Source organism: Vicugna pacos, chromosome 13 (assembly GCF_048564905.1).
Source record: "Vicugna pacos chromosome 13, VicPac4, whole genome shotgun sequence".
NCBI classification, from domain to species: domain Eukaryota; kingdom Metazoa; phylum Chordata; class Mammalia; order Artiodactyla; family Camelidae; genus Vicugna; species Vicugna pacos.
Window position 1 is genome coordinate 51339595 of NC_132999.1, and position 15123 is coordinate 51354717.

At 47.1% G+C, this 15123-nt stretch overlaps 1 protein-coding gene across 3 annotated transcripts in view; it reads left to right on the top strand.

The window, feature by feature from the left end:
* Positions 1–15123, top strand: part of TCEA3 (transcription elongation factor A3) — a 33303-nt gene that overhangs the window by 330 nt on the left and 17850 nt on the right. The window contains exons 2-5 of one of the 3 annotated variants that reach the window (XM_072975135.1): positions 4582–4644; positions 5393–5498; positions 5959–6103; positions 12411–12473. In XM_072975135.1, coding sequence (XP_072831236.1) covers positions 4582–4644; positions 5393–5498; positions 5959–6103; positions 12411–12473 — 377 coding nt within the window. Of the gene's footprint in view, positions 1–4471; positions 4645–5392; positions 5499–5958; positions 6104–12410; positions 12474–15123 lie in introns of all 3 variants that reach the window. The other 2 variants (XM_072975138.1, XM_072975137.1) reach the window with 2 other exon arrangements.

Below are 15123 nucleotides of genomic sequence, written 5' to 3' on the forward strand. Positions count from 1 at the left end.
GCGGGACTCAGGGACCCGAGGGAGGCGCGGCCGGGGCAGGACTCAGCGCCCCTTGGGGACTGCTGGCACCTCGAAGTCTGCGTGTGTGCTTGGCCCGGGGCACCGGGGGTGTCGTGCGGGCCCCGAAGACGGGGCTTGTGCACGTCGGTCTGGATGTGCAGAGTTGGGGCCCCTGGGGAGCTTGAGCAGGGCGCGGGAAAGAGAGTGAAGGGACCGGGACCTGGAAAAGGACTTTCGGAGCCCCGGGACACGGCGTGTGCAAAGCCAGGGGAGCGACGGCGACTGCGGGAACGGGTTGGGATGGTGGGGGACAAAATCCTGAGTGGCCCAGGAAGGGACAAAGAAACTTGAGCTGCACTTGAGCTGAGCCGCATCTGCCCCGCAGCCCGAGAGAGGATCTGGTGTAGAAAAGCGAAGGGCCTCGGATCCCGCAACCCCACAACTTGAGGCTCCAGGAGCTGTTCTGTTTGTAACTCTCCCTTTCCTTGGCCGCGGGGTGGGGCCGGGGCGGGCGGGAGCCGAACAGGTGTCGGGCAGCCGTTGCGCCCACGGGTCCGCGGGGCGGGGGAAGACGGGCCGGCTGGAGGCCTGGGCTGGGGGCGGGGGAAGCTGGGGGGAGAGCGGGACCCAGAGGTTGAGGGGAATCAGGCCTGGCGGCCGTACCTGCGGGTGCCTGAGTGCTTAGTGCCAGGAGTCCCCGAGCGCGGGCTGACTGGAAGTTAATGTTTGATCCTCCCCGTGATCTTTGCCTCAGGCTAGCTGCAGCCCGGTTGCCTAGCCGAGCAAACTTGGCCTTGGGACAGGGAGGGCCGGGGCTCACCAGGAGAGGGAAGAAAGGGGAGGCTAGTCCAGCGGTCATGCCCCCCTACTTCACTCTGTCCTAGGGCTCTCCTCCTCCCACCATCCATAACCACGTCCTGGAGCAAGACCTGCGTTTCCAGCATATTTTGTAATCCTAGGAGCTTGGAAAAACGATGGACCCTAAGGGTGGGGGAGGGAGGGTTGCTGGATCCATGGAATGTCAGGGAGCCCCAGAGTAGACATGGGCATGTCCATATAAAGACCAGAGCCTCAGTTTCTTCATCTGTAAGAAGATGAGATTACCTTCTTCCTAGGAAGGAGTGTCAGTGGATTTTTGTCTCTGCTGGTAGTAGTGAGGGTGGAAAAGATGTGAAGCCCTTAGGAAGACTTGGACTGGTGCTTGGGAAGGGTTAGAGAGTGACACCTGCTTTTGCACAATCAGAGGAAACACAGAAACCTGCAGTGTTGGGAGCCCCCGTCCTGGGATGCTCCAGTGTCAGTGAAACTGAGCCTCAAGTCATCGGGAGCATTTTCCCAACTCGGGGGCAGCAGAGCCCAGTCCAGGTCTCCTGAACCAAATTCCACCTCAGGTTATCCCAGGCCTGCCCCTTAGTGGCCCCAGATTTGGACCAGAAGATTCTGGGCCTCTGGATGAGAGTCGGGGAGGGGTGGAGGGGTAGGGAAGTTTAGGAGACCTGGCTTAGGAGAAAGGCAGCTTGACTGAGGAGGAAGGGACATGCCCTGGCCTCCCCTCACTCCTTTTTTGGACCTAGACCCGCCACTCTAGTTTCCCTCTCTGGCCTCGATTTCCTCTTCTGTGAAGTGGGAAGAAGAAATGGTATCCCTTGTCAAGGGTTCCTGTGGAAGTACCCAGAGCTCTCTCCAGGAAAAATGCAAGTCTGGCCACAGGGTCCCTGTAGCAAGGAGCCAGTCTGCAGCCACGTCTGCGCCTGGGTTTTTGGCAGCATCTGGGTGGGCACAGAACTCTGGGCATGTGACAGAGAAAGGTGGGGCCTGCTCTGGGAGCGACAGTGGACCCGCCCAGTGGTGGTTTGGGAGAGGAGGGCACACTTCCTGTAGTAAGACGGATCTTCCACGTTGCAGCTCAGGCCCGGAGTTTACTGCCAGCTCCTGAAATCCCAGCAACTTAGGGCTTTTGTCAGATGCTGTGAGCATGCACCAGCTGTAATAGCTTCAAACAGCCTAACACCAGGAGTCACAGCTACACATGCACATAATCACATATGACAAACATAACTACATACATGCAGCCACACACAGTATTGCTAAACAAGCAACAATGAACATAACTGTGTGAGATGTGTTACTGACCCTGACATGACTGACACACTGACCATTATATTTGTAGAAAGATACACAAAGACAACTACACACATGCCTATACATGTGCATGCACACAATCAGCTACACCCAGACATGCAAAGCTACAAACTTAGCGAACAGCCGCACTTACATGTTCAGACATAACTCATGCATCATCCCACAAAGACAGATAAACACATCAGCTCCCACTGGACCAGAGATCCTGCTGGCTGCATATGCCATACGCACATGTGTAGAGACACACCTGGCAACATTTGCACAACTTTGTGAGCCCAGCTACAACTGGGGCTCATGGCTCTTCTCCACCATGACCCAGTTATACAGTGTGACACACGGAGACTCACGCCCAGTGGTGAGCTGGAACTGGCTTAAACCCGATTGTTGAACTTTCAGGAATTTTGCAAGCCAGTTACTAAGTACAGCCATTGTTTTTAACATTAAATTATATGCTTACAGTTAAATAAATTATGTTAAAAACAAAGGTCATATAAAAACTCCAAAATCATTACTTCCTTATTATTTTATTATACTTTACTGTCATCTATGGTCTGGAGGTTATTTAATTCTGTTATATCAATATGGTGGAAGTACTGAGCAATGGTCTCATGTCACACATCTCTTCCCAATACCTCCAGTGCAGTGGCAGCATCTCAGTAGCTTGACATTAGGAAATTGGCAAACACTACAGACGAATTTCTTCCTTTGAGAGCTTGTTGCTTAACACTGACCAACATACCAGTGTACTTGTTCGTGTTGAAATTCCATGATTGTACACATTCAGACAGATCTATGTCCATACCTACCTACACGGTTGTATAGTGGTTCGAACCTGAAAGGCCTGAGTTAGAATCCCAGGTCAGTTCCTTGTAACTTTGGGCAAATTCACCTCTGTGTCTTGGATTTCTCTTCTGTGAAAATGGGAATAGTAATAAGACCTACCTTATAGGGTCATTGCAAGATTTAAGGGAGATAATGCATGTAGAATACTTAGAACGTGCCCAGCAGACAGTAAGCCTTTAATTAGTGGTACAGGCAGTTATATGCACACTCATCCACAGTTCACCCCTCTGAAAACAGACTGTGAACTCAAGTTCTAAGGAAGGCTGAGGAGGGCAGCCCTTGGGACATGGCCCAGGAAGCCTGGTAGGGCGGGGATTGGCAGCTGACAGTGGGGCCAGGGCAAGGGGCATACAGGATGGAGTCAGCTGGTGCTCCCCAGGGAACCAGTCTCCAGGCAGGAGGCCTAGGCTGGCTTCTAGGAAGTGGATGGGAAGGAGAAGGCTGAAATGGAAATGGGTCAGGGGTGGTTCCAATTTTCATATCTGCATCTCCTTTCTTCCCCTCCCTCTCTCCCCTCCCACCTTCTACTTTCTGCTTTATTCACCCATTCAGGGAGCATGGGGCTGTTGCTGAACCTGGAATTCTCAGAGATTAAACAGTCCTCTTTACCTGAGAGAAAAGAAAGTATATGTCCATACAAAGTCTTGTACGGGAATATTTCCAGCAGCTTTATTTGTAGTCACCCCAAACTGGAAACTACCTGCAGTCCCATTAACAAGTGAATGGATAAACAAATTGTGGTGTGTGCATACAATAGAAAACAGCTCAGTAATAAAATGGAACTGTTCAGCTGTGCAGCAATATGGATGAATCTCAAAATAATTACACTGAGTGAAAGAAGCCGGACAAAGAATCCATTACAGTCACTTTCTGTAAAACCCTTAAAAATGCAAACTCACCTATAGTGAGAGAAAGCAGAATAGTGGTGGCCTGGGGTTGGGGGTGTAGGGAGGGATGGAATCTGAAGGGACACAAGGAAAGTGCTGGGGATGCTGACTGTGTTCTTATCTTGATTGTGGTGATGGTTTCAGGGGTGTGCACATATATCAAAACTCATCACATTGTAGCCTACAGTATGTGCAGTTTATTGTATGTCAATTATACCTCAATAAAACTGTTTTTTAAAAAAAAGCCATGGTCCTCAACCTACAGAAGCTGACAGTTGGGAAGTGAGGGGAGCCAGATATGGACATGAAAGGAGAAGCAATAAGCTGTGAAGGAATTAACTTTAGACGAAGAGATGGGGCAGGGGAGAGCATGCCCTGGGGAAGGAACAGCGGAACCCATGGCTGAGGGTCAGGCCGACTGGTTCAGGCTGGACCCTGGCTCAGAGGGGCTTGAACCCAGCTAGGTGGTAAGAGGTGGAGTCAGACAGCTGGTCTGGGGCAGACGCTTTTCCTTCTCTCCTCCTTCCTGTTCCCTGTCTGTCCTTTGACCACTTGTGTGTCCTGTGTCCTTGTGTACCTGTGTCCTGCCGCTGGAACAGTCTCCTCCCTACCTCCTGCCTCCTCCTTCCCACTGAGATCGCGCAACGGTCAGAGAGGGGCCTGAGGCAGAACCCACAGGCCTCAGCGCTCACCTTGTGGCCTCCCACAGGAAGGGGCCCTCGACCTTCTGAAGAAGCTGAACAGCTGTCAGATGTCCATCCAGCTCCTCCAGGTGGGGGGACGGGAAGCCCCGGGGCAGCGCCTGGGGTGGAGGGCAACCTTGTTGGGGAGAGAAGGACCCTGGTGGGGGAGCCCTCGAAGGATGTGGTCTGGGAAGGATTTCTGCGGGGAGGGCCTTCAAGGTTGTCTGAGGGTGTGAATTGAGGCCTTTAGATGGTGGCAGGATATCTTCCAAGCACGTGGGGCCTTCTGGGTCAGGAGGAAAAGACTGCCTTGCTCTCCTTGAATTCCCCAATTCCCAAGGCCCTGGGCCTTTGGGATCCGGGAGGCCAGTGGACCAGGGAGAAGGAAAAGTTCTCCATTTTTAGACCCCCCGTGTGTTACCCATGTACTCTCAGACTTTACTAGAAGCTCTTGGCCCTGAAAACTTAACAAGTACCCAAGCTATAGTAGCCAGAGCTGTGTCTTAAACTGAAACTTGAACTCAAAGACAGCAGAGGGCAGAAAATGAGGAGGGGTCCTGGTCATTAGCCAGACCCACCACCACCTCGGCTTCTCCCCAAAGCCACAGTTACCCATCAGAGCAGGGGGCTGGGCCTTAGGCCCTGGACCTTACTAAGAGCAGCAGGTCATGGCCTCAGTTATAAGGTCAGGGTTATTATCTTGGCCACAGGTCTGAGCTGGGGCTCCAGAGAGGCTAGGCCACTGGAAGAGAGTAGTTGAGCTGGGACAGGTCTTGCAATTAGGGAGCCAGTCCAGTATGTGCATTCCCAGACCGGCCTCTAACTCCCTCTTTGCAGACCACCAGGATTGGAGTAGCCGTTAATGGGGTCCGCAAGCACTGCTCTGACAAGGAGGTGGTGTCCTTGGCCAAAGTCCTCATCAGAAACTGGAAGCGGCTGCTAGGTGAGAGGGGCAAGATTGCCTTGGGCCAAGTTTCTCTCCCAACACTTGGGATGGACGGTGCCTGGCTTATAGCAGGCACTCGGTGTGTGGTTGTTGAATGACTTAAGTGACAGAGGGCCTCTAGCGGAAGTGCCAGCATTTGTCTACACAAGTGTGAGATTTGTAGATGGGTGAGTTTTTGTGTACATATCCCTATGTGTGTATTTCTGTGTATACATGTCTGTATGCACACGTTGGTATGAATATGGGCATAGGTGTGTGCAAATGTCTTTCTGTGTCCATGTGTGAGCTTGGGTTTGCACACACGTGCATATTGTATATGCATTTGTGTCTAAATGTGTACTTTTGCAGGGAGGGGGGAGGCTGTCCCAGTCCCTGCCCTTTGCTCCTTCCTCCCCAAAGTCCAGGGTTTGGCTGAGACCAGGAGAGTTGAGGAACAATGTCACCGTTTTGTTTTTAGAGTCCCCAGCGCCTCCCAAAGGAGAAAAAGGAGAGGGAAGAGTAAAAGCAAAAAAGAAGGAAAAAGGACTTGACTGTTCCAGTTGGAAGCCAGAGACAAGCCTTTCTCCACCAAGGAAAAAACACGTGGAAGAGCCCAAAGATAGGTATTTTTCCTGGGATGGAGAGAAGGGGGGGCCAACGCTTGTCACATACTCTGGCAGCAGCTCTGTTATACAGTGACATTTAATCCTCACACCCCAGGAGGTGGTTATTGTCATCTCCTGCAGCACCCCCTCTGGGAGGCTTCTTGGCTAAACCAGACAGATTCACGTGACCCAAATAGGCTGTCAGTGGCACGGGTTTCACCTAGAAGGATGCAGGGACAGGGGAAGCAGTGTGCTAGCAGGGCAGCCTCAGGTGTTTCTCACCACCAAGAGTTCTCATAGGGGACAATGCAGCATCCAGAGCTATTCTCTGGCCCACGCAGGTTACAGTACAGGTGCAGGTACAATTGGTGGGAACCCCTTGACTTAGAAGTTCCATGTCCCAAGTCTTATAACTGTCCCATAGACAAAGCTTCCAGGATCCCAGCAAGGGTGACAACCATTTACAAGATTCGCTGCACTTGGGGTAGCCCTGAAGCTGTGGTTTTCCACTTACTTTCATCGCCCTTGCCATGTAGATACAATTTACTAGTCAGGACTCATTTGTACTAGAAGCAAGATCGCCTTGTAATGCAGCTGACTTTCCACCGTGGTCAGGGTTCCAGGTAAGTGGGGCTAGGAACTTACTTGTCCACAGAGAAGGAAAAACATTTTGTTGGCTTTTTATTCAAAACTGCCATTTAGCGATGTAGTTATGACAAAACTACAGCCAGCATAGTACTCAGTGGGGAAAAACCGAAAGCCTTCCCACTAAAATCTGGAACAAGACAAGGATGCCCATTCTTACCACTTCTATTCAACATAATCTTGGAAGTCCTAGCCACAGCAGTCAGGCAAGAAAAAGAAATAAAAGGGATCCAAATTGGAAAAGAAGAGGTAAAATTGTCACTAAATGTGGATGACATGATACTATATATAGAAAACCCTAAAAGCTCCACACAAAAACTGCTAGAGCTGATAAAAGAATTCAGCAAGGTAGCAGGATGCGAGATTAACATAGTGATGAGGAAGCTGAAGTTTGGGGAGCAGAATCTTACCCAAGATCGATCACATAGCCATGATGGGACAGAGTGGGATTCCCATCTTTGTCTGTTGGACCCCCAGACCACTGCTGAGGCCTCAGCTCTGCACCCATCCCCCTTGCCCACCCCAGCCAGGGTCCCTCAAATTGCGTGACTTTCTGATTGACCCAAATGCTTTATCCATGATGGTAGATAAAAGCCTTCATGGATGTATAAGTAAGTCCTACGTATTCCCTGTAACTAAAAAGATCGCTTAATCCCTTGGTGAGGGGTCATCTAATAGATAAGGAGTGAGACTAGATAATAGACAATGTGATCCCTGATAGACCAATGTTTTTAACTACATACCTCTTCACCCAATATATCCACTACAGGGAACTCATTTTGAGGAATTAATCAGATTAAACAAAGATGATATGTTCTGTGGGTAACATTTTTCAGCTGGGGTTTCTGAAACATTTTTCCCTCCAAACCCTTTTTAACTGAATGCTTATTATAATCCTATATAATAGATGTTCTGTGGAAAACACTTTAGGAAATGATGCTATAAGAGGGGTGATTCTTGACCAAGAGGGAGGTATACCTCCATCACACCACTCCTATTTTTGCTTGTAAAAATAACTGTGAAAAGAGGGGAGGGTATAGCACAAGTGGTAGAGCACATGCTTAGCATGCGTGAGGTCCTAGGTTCAATTCTCAGTACCTCCTCTAAAAATAATAATAGTAGTAGTAGTAGTAATAATAATAATAAACCTAGTTACCCCCTAAAAATTAAAAAAAAATTTAATTAAAAAATATAATAAATAAACCTAATTACCTCCCATTTCTATAAAAATTAAATAAGTGAATTTTATGTATATGCATAGGAAAAAAGATGTGAATGATATACACCAGGATGGTAATAGTGATCATTTTGGGGCGGAGGATTGAGAGGTTTTTTTCCTTCTTCTTTTTGCAAATCTCTGTATTTCTGATTTTTTCCCAACAAATCTGTACCAATTTTGAAATAAGGGAAAATAATGAAACTATTTTTAAGAAAGCAAAAATATATGTGTGATTGTAATTAAGAGAAGCTTCGTGTTTATTCTGTTATACAGTAAAACTTTTAATCTGTATTGTTGGGTTTTTTTCACAATGATCCTGTATTGCTTTTGTTTGTTTCCTTTTTTGTTTTGAGGGGAGGTAATTAGGTTTATTTATTTATTTTTAGTGAAGGTACTGGGGATTGAACCCAGGACTTTGAGCATGCTAGGCATGTGCTCTACCACTGAGCTATACCTTCCCCCTCTGTATTGCTTTTGAACTCTGAAAAAGTAATAGTTCTTTTTAAAAATGAGCAAAGGTGATAAAAATCTGTTGTAGAAGTAATGGAAAATATTAAAAAGTAGGGAAAAAATCACTCATATTCCCACCACCCAAAAACAATCACTCAGTATTTTGGTATATGGTTTATCTGTTTTCTTTTTGTTTTCTGTAGTTATCATCAATTTTGTAGTCTGCTTTTTAAAATGCAGTATTTGTCAAATGGTTCTGTAATCTTTTCTATGTTCTATTCCTTTCATTTTGCTAATTTTGCTAATTTTCAGTTGTATCCCACTTGGAAAACTCCTGATGGCATTTGACTTTTCACATGGTGTGTTTGGTTTTCCCAAAAGGGTTAGGAGGTTGGCTGTCAGGGATCCTGTGATCCACCAGGCCCAGCACAGAATGAATATTTACTGAATATTGCTAGGCCCAGTGTACCAGTGCAGTCCCCTGTGGACATTCATGCTCTGGCTGGTCTGGCCACATCTGGAGAACTTTGGCAAATGAACGACCAGGATTTTGTGAGGTGTGGTTGAAGACTAGAGGCTGAACTATTGGGAGAGGAGCGCAAATGGATATGGGACTAATCTGTGGAATCGGGCGTTTTGGTTTCTGGGTACCGATGGCAGCTGAACACGTTTCATTTTGCTCCATCCCCAAATCCCACTGGATGATCAGGAAAGGGATTTCTTTTAACGGCCTGCAAAGATGACAGGTATGGATGAGAAGACAGTTGGAAAGCAGAAAGCCAAGTTCTAAGATGAACTTAATCACTTAACACCCTTAGTCTCTGAGATTCAGTACTGTGGCCTGAAAAATGAACATCATTATCTCATTATATAAAAAGTTTATGTAAATATATATATTTATGTATGTATATATATATACATACACACACATATATATGTGTACACATACTTTTTTTAATGGAGATACTGGGAATTGAACCCAGGACCTCGTGCATGCTAAGTATATGCTCTACCACTGAGCTATACCCTCACATCCTCTTGACTTTTTCCTATGTGTCATCATTATCCATGAAATACTTACTGTTTTAAAATGGAATTAAACTCTATATACCATTTTGTAGTCTTTTCACATGTATTTATTTATTTCAACAGTCACATTTAGTGTAAAAAGTTTCAAAAGTTTAGAACACAAGAAGAAAATAACAAATAATCACTGTTAACACTTTGATGTGTATCTTTTTCATCTTTTTAAGAATATATATATATATACACACATATATATATATACAGTTATATTTCCTTAATAAAATTGGAAGCTCACTATATGTACTGTTTTCTAACCAGCATTTTACAGTTAACAACATCCTGGGATGTTGAATTGTTAATGCAGCTCGCTTTTCAAGGGTTGAGCTATAAGATGAAGCTGTCACTGGGGCTGAGCAGAGAGGGGGGTGGTTGTCCCCCCACCTTGCTGGGAGAATCTAGTTGGCAGGGGTCCTATTTCAGCTCGGTTGGTGAACTTCCTTTCTTTTTGGTTTTCTTAATGACGATTCGTTAGTATTATTTATTATATAAACACTATAACCACATTAGTAAAACTTAAAATTAGAATTAAAAGTATTTCTCCACGATGTGCCACTTCTGACAAATGAAGCTGCTTTGTTTTCCTCTCCCCTCCCAGTCCTGGTCTACTTACATACATAATTTCCCCATTCCTGTGGGTGGAGTACACAAGGTGTCCCTGTTTCTTTATCTTCCTGTTGTATTCTGAGACACTTTTTCATGTCCCTGAATATTTTTGTAATGATCATTTGCAAAAACTGCAGAATATTTCTGATTTGTTCTAGAAAGAAAAGCAATGAGGAAGGGCCAGAAAATGGTGGGGGATGGGTAGAGACTCAGGTCTTCCCTCCTTTCTCTGGCTGCAAGAATTTCAGCTTGCAGCTCTGCCTGCACCTGTCTGTCAGCATGGGGCACTCCGGGAGGAGCCCTGCAGAGGAACTCCCAGGGCCATTGTGGGATTGGAGGGGGCATGTGTAGGAGTCTCTCCTCCCCTCTCCCTCTCTTGCTGCCTCCCACTGTGTCTAAGCTGGGGTGAAGGTCTGGAGCTAGCTGGGTCTAGTCCAGAGGATAATTAGAGCCGGTCCCTGAAATTTCTTCACCCACTGTCTCCCAGACCACCTGGAGGATGAGATAGGAGCTGGAAATCCATGCAGGAATCTTGCATAATCTGGAAAACAAGAAATCAAATACCTAGGATTATGGAGTATTGAGGACTTCTTTGTGCCTGGAACGGCTGTGGGGATGTTAATGATCTAAAGTCTTCTTCCCAGCCAGTCCCAAGATGTAGGTCCTTTTCTCCCCATTTGACCAGTGAGGGAATTGGATGCTAAGAGATGATCTGCCCGGGGGCGGGGCTGGGATTACAACTCATGTCATTACCTCCCTTTTTAGAATGATAAACTATATATATATATATATATATGTAGAAAAAGATCTGGAAAGAAGGACATTAAACTTAGCATTGTTACCTCTGGAGAGGTTTCTTTTTCTACTTTTTTAGTTTTTATATTCCTTTACTGTTTGACTTCACAGCATTTAACAAGCGTTTGTAGAGCACCTACTCTGTGCCGGGCACTATTCTGTTCACCTGGGAGAAGTCAGTTGAGTATATTAGATGAGATTTCCCAGAAGCAGACCCTGAGACATGGATTCCGGTGCAGGAGGTTTATTTGGGAAGTGATTTCAGGAAATCCAGACAGAGGAGTGAGGAAGTGAGACAGGGAAGGGAAGGGAACCGCACAGGGTGTGTTAGCGAGCAGGTTGCTGCTGTGGGTGACCAGGGCTTGAAGCCCACCGGAAAACAGTGAGCACTCCTCAGCTGACCCACTTGAGGGCCTGGGACTCCGGGGTATTTGCCCACCTATTCCCGTGTGTCTCGCTGAAGGCTGCTCGTGGGGTTAACTCCCCAGCCCCTTCAGCCCACCGGCCTGGCCTGCAGGCACTGGCTGGCATGGAGACCTCCCTCAGGGGATCTTGTAAGAGGAAGCCCTCGGGTCTCAGTGCACTGGGGAGAGAGAGTACCCAAGGGATGGTGTGGGCTCCGTACAGACAATGTCCACCACAGTGAACAAAACCCGCCAAATTCTGCTCTTGCAGAATTTGCAAAGGAGGTGATCGGACAACACATAAAATAAGTAAGCAAATTACAGAGTTTGTTAGAAGGTGAGACCTGCACTGGAATTACAAGGAGAGCTGGGTGAGTGACTTGGGGAGTGGGAGTTACAATTTAGAAGCAAATTAATTTGAAAAAGCCAATAAAAGGGGAAATGCATTCTATATCATAAAAAGAATGTAGCTACATGCATTTTGGAAAAATGAGGGGGGATTTTTTACTTCTTATCTGGTCACCCTGATATAACCATGGTTAGCACGTGGGTGTATTTTTTTTAATCTTTTTCCCTCATGGGCATTAGTTGTCTTGCATGATTTCAGGCACAGTAAGCATCTAAGTTTGTACCCTGCTTTTTCACTTGCCATTTTAAACCCAGCTCTTTTATCTCCAAGGCCCATGTGCTTCTCTCTTCCTCTTAAGGTGCCCACAAGGGAGGCTGAAGCTGATTTCTGGCTCCTCCTGAGAACTGACAGTCCCAGGAATTCCAGTCTCCATGGAGTCCAGCTGGCCAAGGCCTGCCTAACAGCAGGAAGGAAGGGACTGCTGAGAATTAGTTACTAATAATTAGTAACACATGGCACAGCACATGTACCATATCTGACACGTATTAGGTGCTTGGCAGACCTTGGTTTCTTTCCCTGTCCATTTGATGGGGAGTAGGTGAGGGTGACCTCCTGGAGCTCTCCCTCCCAGGCAGCTGTGGTCCAGGTGGCCTTCATCATCCTCAGCCCAGCAGGCCTGGCTCCAGGATGCTTTCTCCCCAGCCTCTAATCTCCTTAGACTGGTACTGATGCTAGCCTATAAGAGCATCTCATCTCCGGTTTCTCTTCTTTCAGGAGAGACTCTGTGGACTCCAAGTCTTCAGCCACCTCCTCTCCCAAAAGGCCATCGATGGAAAGGTAAAGGAAGCCATAGACTTCTCCATGCCAGAAGTCCTGTTCAGCAAATGTGTGTGTCTCTCTCTGTCTTACTGGAGGAAGCCTAGGGCAGTGGAAAGAAGGAAACCTCATATGTTACATTGCCTCCAAATTCTAGGACCTACACAGTAAGACTGGGTGGGCCTCTGAATCAGAGGTGTGGCTCCTTCTCTGGGATGGCTGATGCCCCATCACTGTTTGGGAAATGTTCTTAAGGTCAGGTTGAACCCAGTGAGAACAGGTTTTGAGAGCCTGCACCTGGACTGGGATCTCTGGGCTTGGGCCGAACTGGTTAGGTTATCTACCCTAAAACATCAAGCCAGTCTTTCATCAAATATTTATTGAAGGCCTACTATGTGCCAAGAACTGTTCTAGATGCAAAGGATACAGCAGTGAACAAAAATCCTCACAGGCACAAGGCCTATGTTCTAATGGGGAGACGGGCAATACATATGATAAGTAAATTATATGATGGTTCAGAAGGTGACAAATGCTGTAGAAAACAACAGAGCAGAGTGAGAGGAACTGGGAAGGATGGTCACTGGGTGGTCAGGAGAGCCCTCGTTAAAGAGGTGACCTTTGAGCAAAAATATGAAAGAAATGAGGGAATCAGCCAGGCAGACATTGAGGTTCTCCCAAACCAAGGGCCCGGAAGTGGGAGTGTGCCTCGCAGGGTTAAGGAACAGTGATGTGGCCAGTGGGTCTGGAGTAACTAAGTGAGGGAGGGGGAGTTGGAGGATGGAGTGAAACAGGAGCCACTGGAGGGTGTTGAGGTAGGAACTGTATGACTGAACTTATCAGGATCCCTTTCTCTGCTGAGTTGGATTGGCAGGGGCAGGGGCAGAAGCAAAGAGACCAGCCAGGAGGCTGTTTTGATAATTCAGGCAAGATATGGTGGTGGCTTGGATCAGAGTGGCAGCAGTGGAGGTGGGGAGAAGGGGGGGACCCCGGGTATATTTTAAAGGGAGAGCTGTAAGGACTTCCTGACAGATTGGATGTGGGGTACAAGAGAAAAATAAGTGTCAAGATGACTCCTAGACTTTTCCCTCGAGCATCTGCAAGGGTAGAGTTTCTGTTCATTGATATGGGGAGGACTCTGTCAATCAGGCTTGAGTGCAGATTTGGATATGTTGGATTTGAGGGGTGTACTAGTCATTCAGGGGAAGAAGTTGAATAAGCAGTAGGTTATATGAAGCTGGAATTCAGGAAGAAAACCTTGGGCTGGAAAGACAAATTTCAGCCATTATCATGGTGCTAGCATTTGCAGCCACAAACCTGGATGAGATCAGGAAGGAGAGATTGTGGATAAAGGCGCAAATGTGAATTGTGATCCAGGAGGGAGGTCAGAGGTCAGAGCAGAAGAATCAGGGCAAGAGGAGAGCAGGACAGGCCAGGAAGTGACTTAGCGGTCGATCACAGCAAATGATTGGGGTCCAGGGGCCATATTGGATCAGGGTGGCTGGGGGGATGATGAGAGTGTTGGCTCCTGTGGAAGTATGTGTAGGAGCTACCCAGTTATTTTAGGCCTAATATACCAGTAAGTCTGACGTTGGAAAGAAAAGAAGAGGCACAAAAACTAGGTTGCTTAAGGTTTTATGAAGATCAGACAGGCCTGAGATGTTGGTGGGGCTGCTGTGTTGCACAGCCCACCCTGGCAACTGAGTGCCAGCTCCAGCTGATGAGTGGAGGCTCTCTGGAGGGCTGCCTGGGGAGGGAATCAGAAGCTGCATCCTACCGCACAAGAGAAGAGTTCTGTGGTCAGTTAGCAATGTCTGCATGGGTGAGGCCTAGGAACTGAGGCTCCAGAATCATCCTGGTTCTAGACCAGCCTCTTCCCAGCTTACAGACAGCCACCTTGCTGTGTCTGCACATGACACACAGAGAGATTTTGGGCTCTGGTCTCTCTTATTCTTCCTATAAGGACATTAATCTTATCATGAAACCCCACCCTCATGACCTTATATAAACCTAATTATCTCTTAAAGGACCTGCCTTCAAATACTGACATATTGGGAGTCAGGACTTCCACATATGAATTTGGCAGGGGACACAAATACTCAGTTTATAATATAATTTAGTAATGGGAGAGAGGGGCAGAGCACTACTGGTATTTAGTAGGCAGAGGCCGGAGATGCTAAATGTTCTGGAATGTGAAGGACAGCCCTGCATAAAGAAGGATTGTCCTATCCAAAAATGAAACACTGACCACTAACCCACTTCTGGGTTCGATTCTATATTAAACACATTTGACATTTGTATAAAGATTTATACCTTCAGATTCCTCTCCTTACTTTGCCTTGTGGCCTCGAAGTCTCTTGGCTCCCTCCTTAATGCATTCTTCTCCTGAAGGTCAGTCAAGCAGAGTATGTTTGTCTTTCCAGCAGTTGTGCTGTGTCCTGTTCAGTACTGGGTGCTGGCAACCCAAAGGGAGAGAAGCAAGTTGTAGGTTCAGTTTATCCACCACCCAGACTGTTTCCTGCACTCTCTACCTCTCTATTTCATCTCTCCCTTCCATTCATTCCCTTCATTCATTCATTCATTCATTCCTTCAGCAAGCACATTTGTTGAGCACTTCCTTGCAACTCCAGGGGTCAAGGGCACGTGCATACACTGGGTAACTAGTGGAGACCAT